Source organism: Castor canadensis, chromosome 11 (assembly GCF_047511655.1).
Source record: "Castor canadensis chromosome 11, mCasCan1.hap1v2, whole genome shotgun sequence".
Lineage (NCBI taxonomy): Eukaryota > Metazoa > Chordata > Mammalia > Rodentia > Castoridae > Castor > Castor canadensis.
Genome location: NC_133396.1, coordinates 11,380,012 through 11,401,837, shown reverse-complemented (window position 1 = coordinate 11,401,837; position 21,826 = coordinate 11,380,012). Strand labels below are relative to the sequence as shown.

General features: G+C 32.9%; 1 protein-coding gene across 2 annotated transcripts in view; it reads right to left on the bottom strand.

The window, feature by feature from the left end:
• Abca5 (ATP binding cassette subfamily A member 5) overlaps positions 1 to 21,826 on the bottom strand; it is a 64,302-nt gene that overhangs the window by 19,106 nt on the left and 23,370 nt on the right. For both annotated transcript variants that reach the window (XM_020183458.2, XM_020183460.2), the window contains exons 12-23: positions 18,405 to 18,515; positions 17,034 to 17,209; positions 16,329 to 16,448; positions 14,835 to 14,973; positions 14,275 to 14,365; positions 13,967 to 14,106; positions 12,294 to 12,413; positions 9,121 to 9,322; positions 6,816 to 6,985; positions 4,575 to 4,702; positions 4,028 to 4,165; positions 180 to 293 (exon numbers count right to left, since the gene is read on the bottom strand). In XM_020183458.2, the coding sequence (XP_020039047.1) occupies positions 180 to 293; positions 4,028 to 4,165; positions 4,575 to 4,702; positions 6,816 to 6,985; positions 9,121 to 9,322; positions 12,294 to 12,413; positions 13,967 to 14,106; positions 14,275 to 14,365; positions 14,835 to 14,973; positions 16,329 to 16,448; positions 17,034 to 17,209; positions 18,405 to 18,515 (1,649 nt within the window). The remainder of the gene's footprint in view (positions 1 to 179; positions 294 to 4,027; positions 4,166 to 4,574; positions 4,703 to 6,815; positions 6,986 to 9,120; positions 9,323 to 12,293; positions 12,414 to 13,966; positions 14,107 to 14,274; positions 14,366 to 14,834; positions 14,974 to 16,328; positions 16,449 to 17,033; positions 17,210 to 18,404; positions 18,516 to 21,826) is intronic.

The window sequence follows — 21,826 nt, the reverse complement described above, 5'->3', positions numbered from 1 at the left end:
GTAACAAACACTCAAGTAACAAATATCAGAACTACTGTAATAATAAATATATTTCATTCCATTTATTCACCCTGCACAATACTTATACTTAAGATTTGCAATCATGCAAAAGGGTTATTTTTATATGACACATCTTATTAGCAAACCATACCTGAAATTATTTTTAATTGAGTCATTACCTTATGATTCTCTGCATTTTCCATGGCAAAGTAAGGTGGCATTGCAGTAACAATGATTCCAAGCAAAGCTGCTTGAAAATACAGTTCTATTTTAAAAACTATGTCAGTAATTTCCTGAAAGACAACAACAGAGTAAGAATGGAACAGAGAATCATTTTTGTAACACCTTATGCTCATCCTAAAAGAATATCAAAACCTTTGAAGGAACACATTAGGACATCAATCCCAGCAGAACCTACATGAAAGGATGGGTGGCAGGTTTATTAACTGGTAGTGGTGGACTATGGCTCTAGCTCTACCAGTAATTAGTTTAAACAGCTATTTGGTCCTAAATGAATCATTGTACCTGGTTTTTAACCTGCACAAAGAATAACCTGGCATATAAATTAAACTTTATCATTTAATAAAAATATTCTATGATAAGCAGTTAGTGTGTTCACCAGTTGTCCCATGCAATAATAAGAAATATCTAAGATTGCTCTTTGGTGTTCCTTCATTGGTTGTGTAGACTGTTTGCCAGCTGGGACCTTATGCCCTCCTTTTCTCCTTGGGAAAAGCTGTATCCAAGCTCAGCTTCCTATGGAACCAGGAGCTTGTCCCAGAGAGAAGAGACTTTCACCTTCTACAGGCCCCGGTGTTCCTAGTTGTCCCAAGGATCCAGGTACAGTCAGCTGAGTTTCCCAGACAAAGTACCTGGACCCAAGTAATCTGCATTTGGTACATCAGCTACTTATTGAATAAAACATTATTCTTAGATATTTCTTATCATTGCATGGTACTACAGTGAATATGTTAATGGCTTATCACATTATTTTTATTAAATGATGAAACAATTTATATGCCAGATTATTCCATGTTGTAGGTGAAAAAAATGAGTACAATGATTTGTTTAGGACCAAACACTATTTAACTAATTATTGGCAAAACTAGTGCTATAGTCCACCACCACCTGCTAATAAACCTTCAGTAGTTGCAGTGACCTATGTCAGAATGGAGTATAAACTCCTAAACTCATAAGGACAATACTCAAGGACTTTCTTAACCTAGGCCTTGCAGAGCTCCTATATTTTATGCCTGATTATTCTTTCTCTCTCAATTAATGTCCTAAATAGTATTTCCTTTGCACTTTACCTTTCACATTTGGCTTTTGTCCTTCCCAGTTCCTCCCTCTAGAACATTATTCCCACTTTAGTTTTCAGGGTACTGGTTGTTGTTCAAATCTCCCTTAATTGCTTCCAACCCACAATCACAACTGGGTTTGTAAACCCCAACCTCACAGGAACTATGTATCTCTTTATCTCGCTGCTTACTTGCGTGCTTTAATTACATTCTTTATTAGTAACAATAAATAAAGTATTTTCCTGAGCTTTGTGAGCCACTCTAGCAAATTAACTAAACCCAAGAGGAGGGTTGTGGGAACCCTGGCTTTACAGTCAATTGATCAGAAGCACAGGTCACAGCCTGGAGCTTGAGACTGGCGTTTGAAATGGGAGGTAAGTATTCTTGTGGAACTGCAAAATCTGACACCATCTCCATAGACATGTCAGGATTGAATCGACTCTAAGGACACTCAGGTGACATCTGCTAAAGAACTGCTTCTCCCCCATACATCTGTTGCCACACGTGCTGTGTTAGTTATGTGGTGTATAAAAATAAGAAAACCACTGGGTTTTTCCTATTTCAAATATTATTCGTATTATAGTATAGTACTTCTTGCATTATGTTATCATTGTTCGTTCATTTGTTTCCTCCACTATATACTAAGCTTCTGAGACTCGTGTTCACTGATACATCACAAGTATTAGCAAATTGCCTAGCTATTTTAACCACTCAATAAGTGTGTCTGAATGGATGGATGGATATTAACATAAATAGTAAAGAACTGTTGGAAATAATATGATAAATCATCTTTGAACACGTAGTAACAAAGTACATTTAAAAGTAGTTATTTGAGTGTGTAGTGTGTAATAATACAATAAAAATGTGTGGTTTTATCAAAAAAACTACTACTCTAAAAAAGAAATACTATTTTAACACTATGGGAAAAGCAAATTTGCATAAAGGGCTTGGTGAATTAAAGATACACTATGATAGAAAAAAGAAGGGTAAACACATAAGGGAAAAATGTAAGTTTGAATAAAATTCATAGAAACTGACATAATTTTTTCATAAGGTGGCATTTTAGTTTGAAGGAAAAAATTGTGACAACATGTGTATATAAACACTTAAAAAGTATAAAACATGTTAGGACAATTCGTGCTTTTTTTTATTTTTTGAGAAAGGGTCCCCTTATGTAGTAGCATAGACTGGCCTGAACTCCCTATGTAGCCACCCCAAGAGCTGGATTATAGATGTGCACACAACCCCTAGCTGGCAACTAGATTTCCGTATCTTAAAGAATGAAATTAGACCCCTTCCTTGCACTATGCATTAAAATGAGCTGTGCACGATCATAAGCCTGGATGTGAGTGCTAACTTATGAAACTCCGAGATGAAAACACGGAGTCTGGCAAAGCCTTCTTAGCTACGACACCAAAAGTACAAACAATAAAAGAAAAAAATAAACTGAATCAAAACCGAATACCTGTACTTGAAAGGACACCTCCACACTAGGAGAGAACATATGCAAATAATATATCTGATAAGGGGCTTGTACTTACAATATGTAAGACTTCTACAAGCAAATCAGAAAAAGACAAATAACAGATGATTCTCAAAGAATATCATGCACATGAAAAGATTCTCAAAATCATCAGCCATAAGGCAAATGCAAATCAAAATGAAAATGAAATTTTTCATCAAACTCACTGCTAATGGCAATGGAAAATGATACAACCACTTTCAAAAACAGTTTGACAGTTCCACAAAAATGTTAACCATAGTTACCATGTGATTTAGCAAATGTACTCCAAAATATACACAGAAGAGAAATAAAAACATATGCTTGCACAAAAATTTGTACTTGTATGGTCATAGCACATATTCATAATAGCCAAAAGGTGAAAATAATTCAAATGTCCATCTACTGATAATGGATAAACAGAATGTGGCTCCATGTACACACTCCATACATTCTGTACAATGAGATACTATCAGCAGTAAGAAGAAATGAAGTACTAATACATGTTACAACACCATGAATTTCTGAAACAGAATCTAAGTGCAAGAAGGCAGACAATATGATCACATATCATCTGAGTCCATTTACATGAAATGTCTAGAATAAGCCAATCCATAGAGACAGAAAGTAGATTAGTGGTTTCTAGGGCTAGGAACAGGTAGGGGAGAAATAAAGATGCATACTAATAAGTACAAGAGTTTGGGGAGGAGTAAATGAATTGTTTAAAATTGCGGTGAACACAATAAAAACCAAGTGTGTACTTTAGATAGGTAAATAAGAACCTGTATTTCAATAAAACTCCTAAAAACTATAACAATAGAAAACTCCATTACAGACAGTTATCCTCTTATTTTTTCAGTGGATGAAAAACAAAGGATTGAGGAGAGACAATGGTGAATATTTTTCTGAATAGTTAAGTAGATCTTGTTATCCAATAGTCTTACCTAGACAAAAATGGTTGTCTGGGTGAGTTTTAGAGGTTTTTCTCAATACCTCAGTATCTCAATTTCAAATAAAAATTAGATTTTAAACAATCTAATTTTTCTTCTGTGATTAACATAAGATGACTATGTTTTACGAAAATATCAGTACCAAAACAGAACCTCATTGATCCTGAAGGAAACAAATCCTGGGGACTTCTACACCTTGGTATAAACCATCCACCACTCAAGTTTTAAGATTAGGAGATCTCCCAAGATGAATTTTATCTATGTGCATGTTTGCTTACCTGAAAGAATGGGGTATTCCAAACCTGGATCGTTTCAGTCACATTTAAATGATAAAGATAGTAATTACTGATGATATTCATCAACACAGGTAAAGAATAAACCATTGTATTGTTGAAAACAGCTGTAAAAACATAGTCCTATAATAAAAAAGTTATTACATACTTTACATAAATGTAAGAGGTATGTCATTGCTATGTGCCAAACTTTTCTTGCCAACCAAGCTAATGCCCATTAACTGTACTAAAAAGCTACTTCAACACACCACAGAATAATACTCAATGATAATTAAACATAACCTGGCTTATAACTTACAGACATTTTGATATTTTAAGTAAAAATATAAAAATCAAATTAAATTCCTAATAGCTTTATATATTGATCACTTGCCAGGCCCAACACATCATAAACAAACACAGATAGCTATTTCTAAAAGTAGATTCTCATTTCCAACCAATAAGGTCAGTTCAGCATGTGATTAACTTTAGAGGAAATATTTTAATCTTTATAACTTTTAAGTGGGTATTCATTCACATGCAATACTCTTACCTTTTCTGAATGCACCACATTTAAAGCTGCACTATGGGGAGCAGCAGACACATAGTCGCTGTCATTAAACATTGTCACCACTACGTTCTGGTATGAGAAAAAGTTAATAAGATCACTGATATCTGAGCCTGGTATTAGAAAACAAACAAACAGTGAAGAATCAGTTTAAACAAGAAACACGTACATTTGTTAATGACATTGTAAAGATCCCTCTCTTTTTAGAGAAATATTTTCATCAAGAACATTGCCTTTAGAGCAGTCAGCCTGGATTCAAATCCACATTTTACTACTTAATGCTATTTGTCCTTCAAGTGAGTTAACTAGATGCTTATTTTATTCCTTCATAAAGTGAGAATAGTAAGTACATCTATCTCACATATACAGTGGTCTTGAGAATTATACAACTAAATACATAAGCAGGGCTTAGAGGAGAACATGGCACACAGTAATATGCAAAATTTATCTGCTGCTGCTACTACATTTATTAGTAACACTGAAAAGTTACCTATACTACATGAAATTCCATTAAATAAAAATCTACTTGGCAATTTTAGGTAACAAGATAACCTGCTATGGCCAGATAAATATAGGGTAGGGTGTCCTCCTTAGAGGACTTTTGTATCCTGTGGTGGACAAGTTTTATAAATGTCAATTGCCTTAACTATGTCAAAATAGGGTCTGGAGCCAAAGGAAAGATTCTGAATCCTGTCTGAGGTTTAAATATGTACCAAACATGTGTGATGAATGGAGGCAGCACACCTCCGTTATCACAAAAGCTAGGATCCAAGGAAGGACAAATGTGACTTTGAGAGAGATCCAAATAGTAAAAAACATAGCACTATCAGTCACTGAACATCCTGACAGGGTGGACCATGTTTGGCATCAACCCTGAATGTCATAAAGAATTGCACTTTTAGATGTACAGCAATATTACATTTGCTCCTAATCTAGTGCTTCAGTGGATCTTTTATCTCAGGTTTTTTTTTTTTTTTCTATTTTGTCATCTTTCTTTTTTTTAAATTTTTGTTCTGGATGGGGTTCCACTGTGGCATTTTACTCTTAAACTGTATCAAATATAAGAGTTATACTGAAGTAACTGAATCACTTGTGCTCTATAAGGAGGGTAAGAAATCACCCAATAGACACACACACACACACACACACACACACATACACACACAAAGCCCAACAGGTCCTAAAGAAAAAGTGGTCTCAATTTGGACCAGCAATAGGGCTTACGAAAATATGGCATACATACTCAGGAAACTCTAAGATTACTGAAGGGAAATGACAAGCATTGAAAACCTAGAATTTCTACACATCACTGAGAATGAACTCAGAACAAAAAAAGATTTGAGACACATATACAATTTCTCAGACACACTTAAAAAATAGCAAAGTATAAGATTCTATAAGGTACTGTGTTTTAATTACAAAATGTGTATCAGAAATGAAGGTAAGAATTCTAATAAAAAAGAAAATTGCAATACATCACATTTTCTATTTAAGAGTAATGCCTGTCTTAAATGCTTCTTCCCCAAGAAGAATGAAGATTATGTAATATACTCAAAACCAGATTTTCACAGTAACAACTTTAAAAGTAATTTAAACTCTTTTCCAGAGCCTTGGGACTACAATCTATGCAGATAGGAGATGCTGTAGGAACAACTGAATAAAATTTTGTATTAGATGTAAGTATTTTCTTCGTAATTGATAATTATGTAATAAAAATGCAAATAGTAAAGCCCAAAGTATCAACTACAAATTTAATATATTGAACATATTTGAATATATTAAATATATCTTTGTATTTAAGGCTTATTTTTCTTTGTTTTAACTAATTCTTATAATAGAAGGATTATTTAAATACTTCTACATAAGTGCATAAATATACTATAAGTTTTTAAAGAAAATTTTATAACTTGTCAGGTTGATTTTGCTCATTATGAACTTTGTGATAAAACAACCTGCTAACAATATGGTGGTTTCTTTTTTAAAAAGAATTTAATGACTATAATCAATATAAATTAGAATAGTTTTTAAACTACCAATTGCACTTAAACCAAAATTTCATTTCTGTGACTTATCATTTGAATCAATACTGTCATTTAATTTAGATTTGATGCTAACTGACCATATTTACCTTAAATATATTTCTAAAGTCCAAATCTATGAACTGTATCTACCCCTTAATTCCATGTCCCAACCAACACACATTCACAGACCTTCACACACTCTCACCAGTAGAATTTTGAAGAAGCAGATTTGTTTTGTATTTATGAGGTTTATCTCCAGGTTTTAGGAAATATAAGTCTGGAACAAGTTTGATGGGAACCACAGCATTTTTAAAAGAGTGATGTACCAAAAACATAAAAATCTGAACTGCAAAAAAAATTAAAAGTAGAAGCAACCTGAAAAAGAAAAAAATAACAATACAGCTCAGGGACATTAATGCATAAATCCATTCAAAATCTTCCTTCACATTGATATAGATTTAAACTCTAAATAGTTAAAAGGTAATTTTGAAAAAAAAAACCCAAAAATCCACCCCCTAAAAAAATAACAAAGAAAAAAACCTTTTAAAAAATGGTACTACTAAAAATGACCTTATAAAATATTGTGGAGCCAGTACTGGATGGCAAAATTAAAAGTTGTAAAAGTAGAGTCAGGAAGAGGGAAAAAGTTACAGTTGTTTTAGATCAGAGTCATGCTTAAATTATTACAGGATATGTAAATATGTAATTATAATTGTCACAAATATGAATGTCTCTATAGTCCAAAAGGAACTATTTCCTGTTCTGCCTTATTGTAACCATTTACTTTCCATATACTGACAAAAACATAGACACAGAGAATAAAAAATACAGTGAAATTCTGATATCCTTGAAATTCCAACCTGACCACAACTTAATCACACTTGCTACTGCTACTCCTCTCAGGTGGCAAAGCAAGGTACTATATATTCTAGTGTCTTTCTATCTGCAAGAGAGCTACTCGTTCTACAAAATGTCTGTACGTTATGTGTAATCAGGTGCCACAAATGGTTGGAGAGCTTAGTTCATCATACTTTATTTAGCAATTTATAATTTTCAAATACCCCATATGCATTTTTAAAAAATCATTCAATTGTTTTAAGTATACCTAAATCAACATTTCCAAAGCACTGCATTTTAATCATCTCCATGAAGTTAGCAGGTTATTTAAGTAAGGAAAAAAATCATAACATATTAATATTTGAAAACTTCAGGTTAAGCGAAGTTAAATAAAAAATTTACCATAGAACCTCCCATGTGTTCTTGCATGTTTAATGAACAACTCTTTCATTGAAAGAATACCAGAAGTAGTATTTCCTAAACATATTTAAACAGAGGACATTTTTTATTTTAAACTGACTATTTGTGTCCCCTGGAAGTTATATGTTAAAGTACTAAATACAAGTCTCATGGTATTTAAAGATAGGACAGGAATTCAAGTTAGATGAGGTCATGAGGGTGGGTCCCTCATAATGGGATTAGTGCCCTTCTAAAACAGAGATGTGCTTGCTTGCATACTCTCTTCTCTGTACACAAAAAGAAGTCATGTGGGAACACAGTGAGAGGGAGGCCTTCTCACAACAAAGCAAGAAGAGAGCCTTCACCACGCTGGCACTCTGATCTCAGACCTCCAGTCTCCAAAACTATGAAAGAAAATAAAATTCTGTTATTTAACCCACCCAGTCTACAGTATTTTACTATAGGAGTCTGAGCTAAGGCACTTTTATTGTTTTCCCAGAAGTGGTTTATTAGAGTGGCATTCAAATAAATAAATGGAAACAAGCTAATTCAAATAAACATTTTTCTTTCAATAATACAGTAACAAATAAGATACTTGACTGACATTTGATACTGAGTAAATTCAGTCAAAAAAGCAAATAGAGTTAGCATATTTCAACCATATAACAACACTCTTATTCTTAATTATTAAGTTTTATTCCTATGACCATTTCGGATCTAACAAGACAGGCATATAGTATGTGAAAGTAGGAAATGTTGCTTCCAATAAATCAACTTCTAGTATCTGAAGGAGAGGGGGTGCTGAGGGAGGTTAAAACTAAGTGGAAAATATCTCATTTTGATCCCATATCTACTAATTATATAGTTTTCTTTATTTGTTACTGCCTTCATCTGATAAACAGGGATAAAACTAACTTTTCCTGCTATTTATACAGAGTGATTACAAAAATTAACTAAGGATGCAAAAAATGAATGAAAATATAATTAACTGCAAAATATATTGAAGATACAGTAATAGTTATAAAAAAGTTAGACATTAAAGAATAAGTACTGTCACTACATCATTTTGTAGATGAGATAATAAATGCTAATATAAAAAATAGTAAAGCTCTATGGATATTTGAAGAAATTATTACAATATTTTTCTCTGACATGAAATTATCATTTTGTTCTTTCAAAAATAGCAGATTATTTACACGTCACTATTTTAAAAATTAAGATGATAAACCTTTGTATCCTTCAAAGACAGGTAGAAGCATGATAATTACACTTACACTGATCTCACTGATTTACTTTCACGTTTCAAGGTAAGAAAATGAAACTTTGCTATTGTAGCCACCTGCTGTTTCCAAAGGCTCATGGTGCTCACTAGAGAAGCTTTGGTTTCAGAAAGAATAAGTAAACTCTGTTCCATTTCATCAAAAGATTTTGAATCCACTTCTTCCTCTGGTGGCTGCTGTGAAAATACACTATAATCTATTTGCCAAGATAAAAATGAAAAGACAATATTGGTATATTACTTTTAAAAGATGAAAACCTTTTTAAAGCATGTCAATTTTAAAGAGGCATGCATTTAGCAATGATGTTGAACAAATGTATATAATTTGGCACTGCCTAGAAAAACTGCATATCTAGAAAAGCTAATGATCTAGGAAACCCCTTGCGAGGTATAAACCTAACAGAGATATGTGTGTAAGTCTCACCAAAAGACACACACACGTAGTACTCTTAGTAGTACTCGCCAGAATTCCCACGAACTGGAAAGAACCAAAGGTCTATCAACAGGTGAATGTCCATAATAGAATGAGAAAAAGAGTGAAAGTGAACAACATGCCTAAAAAGGACAGCAACAATACTTAGAAAAAGCAGCCAGACACAAAAGAGGGGTGCTGTATGATCTCACTAGGTAGAAAATAAACTGCTCATATTTAAGATCTTGTTTTCTCTCCAACTGTACAATATTCAAAACTTTTACATGAACTTTTCCTCTAACTACAACTTAACATCACTGTCCTCATCAAATACTTTGGTTCTCTTTTCTCCTTCACAATCCTCTCTCTGTTAAGTCTAGCTTCGGACTCAGCCAAAACTCTGCCCTTCAGACTCATCTTCAGTCTTTTGAGTTTTTACTCTTTTTTGAATGTTTACTGTGCTACCATTGCCTGTCATTCCTGAAGCAGTACACTATCAAAGACATGATCAATGACTGCAAGACTTAAACACATGACAAACTTAGGAAGTCAATATGGCATGTCATTCAGATTCTTTTCATTTTTAATATTCATTTTCATTTAAACATTCTATGTTTTAGAATAAAAATTATGTACTTCATATTGAAATTCTGCCAATTAAAGTATAAATGTATATTAATGTCAAGAATAAAATGCTATGTAACTAATTTCCCATTTTAAATTCAAAAACTTGACCCAGAATTTTGAATATAAAAAGATACTAATAGCCAATGCAAAATTAAAGACAGTACACTAATTAGACCACTTCAAGAAGAACATCACAACTTTTGGGTCAATATATATTTTAACTTCAATACTAATACAAAAGGAAATGAGATTAGATTACATCAGTTCTTATACAGTTATTCAGTATGCTAGCAACAATATTAAATAAGAACTTTTGGAAGCTTTATTTCATTTTTAGTTATTTAATTCCATTACAGTCAAAATAATAATTCCATGTGGTTCATTATGACTACAGAAGCAATTTTAGAGTTAGCAATGCTTACAAAATATTATTTCCATACTATAATTCCAATCTTTAAAAATATGCCTAAATCAGGACTAATAAAATGCCAGTGACCATTTTTTGATAGTCATAGTGATAATGTTTTTATAATTTCAGACTGAGTTTATCATGACAGAAGTTTATATCAACATGATATACTCTTAACTTTGATCTCATAATGATATATGCAAAATGCAAAGCATCTTAATTGTTTTTATGACTATGAACTATCTTTGCTGTGTCTGCCACTTTCATGATGGGTCACAACCATCTTGCTAATTTCAATCATAAGTTTCCTCACCTCACGTTCTCACATTAAACTACACAGGTCTGGCTTTGTTCCTTACACACCACAGAAATTGTGCTAGTTGGGCACTGGCATGGTGGTGTAAGCCTATAATCCCAACACTCAGGTGGTTGAGACAGGAAGATCATGAGTTTGAGACCAGCCTGGGCTATATAGCAAGAGAGTCTCTGCCTTAAAAAGAAAAAGAAACAAACAGAACAAACAAAAAAACAGAAGAAAGAAATTGCTCTGTAAAGGTTACCATTGTCTTTTATACTATCTGGTCTTCTGTGTTTCTAAAATTGTGTTTTCTATCCTCTTTGCATAGTAACTGATAAATAATTGTCCACACCTCTCTTGAAACACCACATTTCTAGGCTTTTACACTGCCATTCTTTTATGAAGAAAGAAAAGTAATCGCTTCTTCTCAGTCACTCCTTTTTGACTCCTTCTCCTCTGCTTGCCATTAGGGCTTACTTATACACACTTACCTATAGTCTCTGCCTAAAGATTTATCCAATTCCATAGCACAATCTCTAAGTAATCTCAAAATTTATACCTTAGCTCTCACATCTCCAATCAGTTCCAGATATACCTCAAACACTACAACCAAAATTCAAGCCTGGATTCCATCTTTCCACAAATCTATTCCTCTCCTATTCTCAGGAAACGACATTCCCATTCCTAGCTCTCAAGCCAAAACCTTAGGAGTTATTTTTAAATCCTTTCTTTCCTGAACCTCTAACAATCCATCAGACAGAAAGTCATCACCACTAAAACCAATACAACCCAAATCTGTTCTTTCCAGATTTTACTACCAGCCTAGTTCAAGCTAAAATCAATGTAATAGGTTCCTAACTGGTTTTTATTACACTCATTATCCAATGATCAGAATGCCTGTTTTAAAATGCAAATCAGATTGTGTTACTCCTTTGCTTTAATAAATCTGTTAGCTCAATATTGTGCTAAGAAAACAAATGAAACTCTTTTCCAGATGTTCAAAGACCAAACATGACCTGGCCCTGTGCACATCCTCTGACTTCAGTGTATTACCCACTCCACAGCTCCAGCCACTGTGGCCTTAGTCCCTCAAAGACATTCAACTAATTTCTCAATTAACATCTCTGCAGTAGTTCTTTTTATCTGGAAAGTTTTGTACTAAAATCTTTGCATGCCTGGGTTTTTCTTGTCATTCAGGTCTCAGGTTACATATCTTCTCAGACAATACAATCTAAGTTTACTCCCTTCCAAAAACATCCCCTTATTTCCTTCAAAACTCCTATCATGATCAGTAAATACCTCAATTATTTACCTGCTTATTGCTGACCATGCTTCCCCAAAACAATACAAACTTCATATGCTTATATAATTATTTGCCTTGTTAACCAGCTGCCTAAAATGTTTTGTTAGTTCTGTTTTTACCTGCTTGGTCAATTTCTGCTTCAACTTCTAGCTTTAAGAACACATCTTCCAAAGTCGTCATGGAAACACCATAAGAAATGACACCCAAATTTGAATGAATGTCTAGAGCAGAAAATAAACCTAATAGAACAAAATGACAGAATGTTGTATAATTAAGCATACTATCATAAGTTAAGTCTAAAATATCATTTTAAAATGGTATTTTTAAAATGGTTTCAAGACATTTATCATTCTTATAAATTGCTAAGGACCACAAGGAAATTTTATTTATGAGACTACATCCATTAGACACTTACCATTATCATAAAACTAAGAAATATTTTGTAGTGCTCGAAATTGAAACTGAGAATGCTACTATATTAAAAACTGAAAAACATACAGTAGAAAACAGAGAAATCATTTTAATACTTTTTAAAACAAAAATAAGCCTACTGTACATTAACAAAATTATTTTTAAAACCTGTATTTTTCAGAATAAAAAAATCAGTGTGGACATTGTTTTATGACTCGGATGTCTATCTTCATAGAGGACAGATGGGCTCTCACGTCTGATTCAATACTCAATCCTCTGTGAAAGCACATGCATGCAGTCTCAGGAAAACACTGGACATGAGAAGCCAAGGGTCAAAAAGGAAATAATATCTTGGTATTCATAGAAAAATTTTTGACCGCATGAATTCCTTCAAGACATCTTAGGGTCCATTTCCCTGGAGTTCTCAGAACACATGTTGAAATCCAGTAAACCTCTGTGACAATTTATCAAATGAACATGGGAGACAATAAAGTGAAGAACAGGAGTCCTGGAGCCATTCTGCCTGGCTGGGTTTATGACTCTATCTCCACCACTTCTGCCTAGGTGAGTTTGGGAGCATTCCCTAAGTCTTTCTATGCTTCAGTCTCCTTGTTTATAAAATGGAAGTAACAACAGTATTTATCTCACATACTTGTTGAAACACTTGGGATGACTAAACTAGTAATTACGAGAGGTACAGATCAGCATCTGGCACAAAATAAGCACTATACATATGTTTTTAAAAACAAGAGAAAGGTTGGTATAGACAGAATGACAGGCAAGCCACATTAAACTGCCACATGCAATCTATTCAATTCACTTCTGATTTCTTTTTTTGAATGAAATTACTACAGAAAATATTTTTCTACTCATAAGAAATGCTACGAGAATTCTTCACAACAAACCTGTATTAATACACCGTTTTGGCTATTAAATGATAGGCAGAGGAAAGACATTGAATTTCTTATTACAAAGCTGAAAAATGTCAATTAAAATTATTAATAATTCTTTATTAAAATAATTATTATATAATTTATTATGAAATTAGAAAACAAAAAAATAAATCAATACAAGCAAGATATATCCTCCTTATCCTCAGGAGGCCTACAAACAGACTTGATGTAATATCTTTTTTTTCCAGACAACAAAGTAAACAGATTGTAAGATTTTTCTTATATTAAGTTAGCATATTAATTGGTTTCTTGCATATGCTTGTAAAAATAATTTTGAAAAACTAGCATGGAGTACTACTAATTTTTAAAACAAAGCAAAAACAGAATATTAACTCTGGCCACTTAGAAATTTACACAGAAAAAAGGAAATCAAGAAAACCTGTTCACAATGCAATATCCCCGATCAGACAAAAAACTGAGAGTAATACCTGAAAATTTGTCCATGTCTTTGAAAGGCAAGCTATACACAAGTTGCTGGTCATCCTGTTGTAATAACGTAGCTCTGGGTATATGTTGTCTGACCAGTGAAGAAAGAGATTCCATGGCACAATATCTGTCTATGTACATGCTAGAGAAAATCAAAATCATATTTTTAATGATTATTCAATTGAATACTTTCAATTAAATTTAGCATTGTAAAAGATGATTAAGGCATGCACTATGTCAAACCCTAAAAATAATAATAGTAGATCAAGAATAAATATAAAGAATCAAGTCAATAAAGAACGAACGGTACCTCAGGCGGTAGCCAATCCCCCATTTACTTTTGAGGAAAATTGAAGAACCAACACATTTCAACATTCCTTGTGAGATGACAGCTTTCCTATCTACAAACAGAGATTTACATTTCAATTTAAGCTAGTATGAGGCATACAAGTATTACCTTATTAATCACAACAACCTTATGAGGACAGTACCATCACCTATTTTCCATGTGAAACTACTGAGGCAGAAAGAATGCACATTCCTTATATACATCTCACACAGCTATTATGCAACAAAGCCAAGAACTGCTCCCAGTTCCTTACAATGGCCTGCCAGCCCTGCACGGCCTCTGAGAACTAGGATTCGCAGGGCATGGGGCGGGGGGGTTCCCCACTATTCTCAAAACAAATAAGGACGCTTGTTATGCCAAAAAACAAAAATAGACAATTTTTAATGTTTTTAAAACTTATTGTATAGAATGTACACCATTAGATATCAGTTTCTCTACTTATTTCTAAGGATTTAGCCTGTCTATATCTACTTCTCTTTTGGCTATGAACTTATCTTTTAAAAATAACACAAAAATCTCACCAGCAAGAATGTCAGCTTCATCCATGAAGTGAGTACTAAGCACTGTCACACGATTGGATTTTCTGTATTTTAAAAGATTCCAGACAATATGGCGAGAACAGGGGTCCATCCCTGCTGTCGGTTCATCTAGTAGGAGTACCTGTGTAAAAAGGGTGTGGAAGAGCAAGAAAACCAAAATATTTAGATTTTATGTGGACATGGAAAAGCTTCTCCATTTCAAGTTATTATTTTCAATCAAAAATATATTACATGAGACTTTTTCACTTGTGTTTTGAGTTTATATAAATTTTTTAAATTATGAGTATTTTCCTTGGTGTAGTTATTGTTATCATCCTTAATTAAAATTGTGATATAGCTATTGCTTTTTGTAGAAGTATATTCTACCTTAGTTCAAGGGAAGCAATTTGTTTTAAGGCAATTTTTATTCATTTATTTTTATTTTTTGGCAGTACCAGGGTTTGAACTGAGAGCACTGTGCTTGCTCAGCAGGTGTTCTACCACTTGAGCACCATCCCCAGCTCTTCTTGCTTTAGTTACTTTTGTCAGGTAAGGTCTAGAGCTTTTGCCTGGACCACAGGTTTGGATCACCATTTTTCTACCTATACTCCCACAAAGCTGGGATTATAGATTCACACCACCCATATCTAGCTTGTTGGTTGAGAAAGGGTCTTGCTAACTTTTTGCCCAGGCTGGCATCAACTGTAATCCTCTCAGTTTCTGCCTCCAGAGTAGATGGAATTACAGATGGGCACCACCATACCTGACTTATTTTTAGTTTAAAAAACACGATGATGGGAGTTGGACAAAGATTAATTAACATAAGAACCAAATCCAGAGTCATCCCAACTGCAGAAAGAAAGGTAGGGACCAATGAGGATCCTGGATGCAGGCAAATACCAAGCAACTTTCTAGTACTATGCAAAGCACAGCATTAGCTATGTCTCTGTTTCTACAGAAACTAGAGACAGAATGCAAAACAAACACACACAAAACCAAAGCAGCAAAGCAGCAGGGCAGTAACAAGATGGACTATTCTTTTGATTTTTGTTTTATTTCAGACTTTATCATGAACTCGTACAAATATATACATACATATATATATATAAAACAATATGGCTATAGTTACCATACAAATTTAACAAATATTTTTGGACCATTTTCAGATCTCTCTCTCTCTCTGACGTCTCACTATGTTGCTCAGGCTGGTCTTGAACTTGTGGGCTCAAGCAATCCTTCCACTTCAGCCTCCACACTACAGGCATGTGACACTGTGCCCAGCCACATCTTTTTTTGAAAGAAATAAAATACTACAACCCTAACTAAAGTTCATCCCTTTCATTCTCCTGTTCCATAATGATGTTATGAATCTTTCTGATATATCCATAATACATAGTACTTTATGCATGCTTAAACTATAAGACATATTATATATTTTTCCACAACCTGCATCATTATCTAATTTAAAATGATTTTGCGAAACTAATATTTATTTACCTTTGGATTCCCAAGAACAGCAATTCCTAAAGACAGCTTTCTTTTTTGACCACCACTTAATTTTTTAGCTTGGTTATCTTTGATGGCCTGCATGTCTAAATCTAGTAAAACCTTTTGCACCTGTAAAAGTAAAGTGTGAACAATGTAATTTTTTAATCACATAATTTATATAATTATCAATACCACACTCCTTAAGTATTTTAAATTCTTAAATATTGAGTATTTTCAGTGTTATTAAAAGAACACATTTTTAAGTAATTTTAATATCAACTTTAAAAATCTTCAATTAGCATGGGGTTTAATTTTTTTAAATATTCATATGCAATTGTGAAAATAACAAGTAGCAGGATTCTTGAGGAAAAGTCTGTTTTATCTTTGTGCATTCCTGGGAATTAGAAAGGGTCAGTGTGAAGGCTCTGTGTACACTGGGCTTGTGGGGAATGACCGTACAGAGGAAAGGGAAGGAAGGACTAGGAGATGAGGGCAAGTCAGGGAGAAGCAAGTAACCTCAGATGAAACAAGGACTACTGACCTGTGCTACAGTATTTACTCTGAACTCTTTTAAGTCTTTGCAATATCTTTCTGTTTATTGACTCAAAACAGTTTTATGTTTAGAATTTAAGCATATTATTATTATACAAGCTACTATAAAAACTTAATTTATAGGAAATAAATACAGTGAAAATTTCTCTGTGAATAACATACTTCTTGTATTATATTGTTGGCTGGTATTCCTTTGATCGAAGCCAAAATTGATAAATTTTCTTCTACTGTCAAAACATCAAAGTGTATATCTAACTGTGGACAAATGCCAATCATTTTTCTTGCTTCAAACATTTCATCTATTTCTGAGACTCTGTGTCCATATATAGATGCAAACCCTAAAAGCAAAATATTTAGATTTATATTAAAGATGTCAAGTGTTAAAAATGCACATGCTTTGATGTATCATTAACTCAGTTATTTGGTTGCAATACATACATGTGGCAAGAATTAATATAAATTTAGAAGACACACATATCCTCATTTGCATATTTTTGACGATATGCTTCCACTTATATTTAAATTCTCTTTTCCTTCACTTCCAGATCTATTACACAGATCAAAAAACTACAAGCTTAACACTAAAATAACTACTGATGCGTTATTTATGCCTATGTTCCAGTAATGATTTTTCATTTCCAGATATTATACAATAGTGAAGCTATCAAAGAACTAAGTTTTATACTTGCTAGCTGTGTGATTTTGAACAATGTACTCAGTATCTCTGAATTCTACTTTTTTCCTTATATAAACCAAATACTAATTTAAATTAATCAATTGCATTGATTTAAGAACTGTTAAACCAATGCAATAACATGTGGATAACTATAACAAAAACCATGTAGCCTTAAATAAATGTAATATATTATCAATAACATCAAAGAATGGCACAAGTAAGGGTAAAGAACAAAATCAAACTAATTTTAAAGGTTAAACTACATTTAAAAGGCTGAAATACAGATTCAATACAATTTGGCCCTTTATAAAATAAAATATTCACTTTACTTCCACACTATTTAATTACGGGAAACATGGGCTTCCATATTGAATTCACACCTATAGCACAATCACAGATCAAAATTATACCTTTAAGGTACTGCTCTTAATTTTTTATTTTAGAAGACAGTGTTGATTTTATCATTCTTTCCTTTTGAACTACTGCTGTATATTTAGAAATTTGTATTTATTTTCTCAATCTGAAATAGTCTATAGCTCTGATTTAATTTCCAATTAGTTATTGATTTATCCTTCCTTGAAAATAAAGAATAAAAAAATTAGATTGTTTTTACCTTACTAAACATTATGGAAACATTTTTGCATTCTTTTGAAAAACAACCAAAAGTGTGTAATAAAGAAAAAAATAAAATAACTCATAGACACAAAAGTTGATCCCAAATCATGGATAAAAATCACAAGCATACATTTAAATGCTAAATAATTGCTGTATATTATAACACTCTGGTTAATAACACTAATAAAACAATGTAAGACTTTTTTTAATGCAAGATTTTTTTTAAGTCAGAAAACTCTCACCATCAGAAGGTGGGCACAATCCACAAAGAATATTCATCAAGGTACTCTTTCCTGTTCCACTATGGCCAAGCAATGCAGTAATCTGACCTTCATATATGTCAAATGACAAATCTAATTCAGGAATAAACAAAGTTCCAATGTGACTTTTATTTCTGTTCTGCTGTATAGGATGATTCATGATACTTAAGCAATCTTGAAGTAAGACAATAAATTTCAAGAAAATTTAAAGTTACCAGCATATTTCGTAGGTTAAATAACTTTATTTTATAGGTTAAAAAATTTGTTATAGTCAATGGTATGGACAATAAGAAAAGTAAATAAAAATAAATTTTTATTGATTTTCACTAAGATTTAGAGTATACACAAACTATTTCATGGGAAAGAAAGAAACAAAGAAACAAGGCTAAGTCTGAAAGACAGAACAAGGAAGAAAAAGTTCCACATTCCAAATCAGTAATCTAAGTTAAAATGGAAATAACAAACAAAAATACCTCGCATGGTAAAGGTACAGAGTGGAAACTGAGGAGGCAGTAAAATCTTGTGACAAGATCATGAATGTAATTACCTCAGAAGAGCAGGACGCACTGGTCAAGTGTGCATACACACACACAAATACATACTATTTGAAGTGAAATCGTTTTGTAAATTATCCTCCTGAAGTATAAAGTTACCACAGAAAATTAAAAGCAAGATCAGAATGGTGTTGTGTTTACATGTAGATAAAAAGAAATGAGTTCTATAATCCAAGCAAACATAAGGTTCATTTTCTGACATCTTTGTAAAAGAGGAAAAGAAATAAAATGAAAAGTGATGTGACACAGATTATGAATCTGTAAGATTAAAAAATTTTGGTAATTTAAATAAAATGGTAAATTCCTTGAAAATAAAGAGCTTATGAACACACACACACACACACACACACACACATTGGTGGAAATTAACAAGCCGATTCTAAAATTTACATGGGAATATAAAAAAACAAAATACAGTATTGAAAGTTATCAAGACTTAACTATAAAACTAGAGTAGATAAAATAGTGTAGAAACAGGGATAAATAATAACATTAGTGGAAGAGAACAGAGTCCAATAACTAGCACACTTACACAAATGGAATTATATACACCATATATTGTTCATGTCTATTTTTTTTTCCCAGACATTGTTTTTGAGATGGGGTCTCATATAGCCTAGGCTGGCCTCTAACTCACTATGTAGCCTGGGATGACTTCAAACTCATGCTTCCTCCTGCCTCAGCTTCCCAAGTGCTGGATTATAGCTGGGTACTCCACCTCCAGCTCTGGGGTACCTATACATAACATTTTTTTTGAGATTCATTCATATTGTACCACATATTAACAGACCATTCCTTTTTATTGCTTAGTAAAATTTCATTTTATGGAAATACTTATCTCTGATAAGACATTGGGCAATATCTAGTTTTGGGTTATTACAAATAAATTTGCAATAAACATTCATGTATAAATATTTTTATGGACACACACTTTCATTTTTGTTGGCTAACTACCTAGAAATAGGATAACTGAATCACATATTGGAGATATGTTTAACTTTGTGACAAACTACCAAACTACTTTTTCTAAAGCAGTTGTACAATTTAATACTCCCCAGCACATTTGAGATGTAAGCTTTTCACAAGCTCACCAATAGTGTTGTGATCTGTCTCCATGGTTATATGCTGGTATTTCACTATGATTTGAATTTGCACTGTCCTAATGAATAATGATGTTGGACAAAACTTCCTGTGTTTGTTACCCATTTTTCTTCACTGGCAAAAATTCTGTTAAATATTCTGTCCATGTGGTTTTGAGAGAACTTTATAATTCTAGATACAAGTCCTTTGTTAGATACATAATTTACAAAGTCTGTGGTTTGTTTTTTTTCCCTTAATAGTGTCTTACAAAGAGCAGAAGACTAATTTTTATAGTCCAATTTATCAATTAGTTTTTTATGGTTTGTGCTTTTGGTACCATATTTCAGAAACTTTTGTCTAACATACTCTCAAAGAATTTTTCCTGGTATTTGTCCTTTAAGTTGTATGGTCTTCAGTTTTACATTTAGGTGCATGATCCATTTTCTGTTAGTTTTTGTATACAGTGCCCAGCATGGATCACAGTTCACCTCTGTCTAGTTTTGCTTTATTTATATATTAGATAGGATTATTTCGACATTTGATAAAAGGTCTATCCTTTATTAAATTCTTTTCACCTCTGTTAAAAATCAGTTATTCATAACACTATCAGGAAAGTTTCTGTATTCGTTATTCTATTTCACTGATCTTTTTTCATTGCTTTTAAGCAAGAACTACACAATTTTTACTGTAGCACTTCTCTGAAGTCTTAAAGCAAGGAAATGTTAGTCCTCCAATTTTATTGCTTTGTTAATTCCAGGATTTTTGCATTAATACATAAATTTTAGAATCACTTTGTCAAAATCATCAACAAAAAGGCCCAAATAAACTTTTGACTGAGTTTGAATCTATTGCAATTTGGGTAATCACATCTATTTCTCCCTTTCTTTGGCAATAGTGGGGTTTGAACTAAGAGCCTTGTGCTTGCTATGCAAGCACTCTATCATTTGAGTCCCAGCCCTTTTCCTATTACTTTAGTTTTCAGGCAAGGTCTCATACTTTTTGCCAGGGCCTGGCTTCAGAATGCAGTCCTCCTACCTCTGTCTCCTGCTTAGCTGGATTATAGGTGTGGATCACCATGACCAGCTTACTTTTTGAGATAAAGTTTTGCTTACTTTTTTGCCTGGGCTGGTCTTGAACCTGAATCCTTCCATTTCTACCTCTCAAATAGCTAACCTGTAGGTGTGTGGCACCATTCCCAGCCCTAGAAATCATGGTTTGGGTAGACCTCACACCTAAACATTGAGTCTTCCAAACCATGAGCATGGGTCCAGTTCTGCTTTAACTTTTCTCAGCAATGTTTTATACTTTTCAAAACAAGTCTTCTATATCTGTTGTCTGATATATCTATAAGTCTATAATATTTTGATGCTATAGCAAATACTTTTATAAATTTTAATTTCCAATTATTTGTTGGTAGTATATACACATATAATTGACTTTTTCTGTATTTATCTTATATCCTGTCACCTTTCTAAAACAGATGATCATGTAAACTGCAAATACAGTTTCACTGCTTCTTTTACAATCTGGATACCTTTTCTTTCCTTCTCTTGCCTCTTTGTATTGGTTATAACTTACAGTTGACTATTACACATGTTAAATATGTTAAATAAAACAACACTCAAAAAGCACTAACCATTAAAAAAATAGATTCATGATTCATGAACTGGACTTCATCCAAATTAAGACACTACTCTCAGAATAAAAAGGCATGCTCAGACTGCGATAGGAATATCTGAATACATTTATCTAACAAAGATCATGAATCCA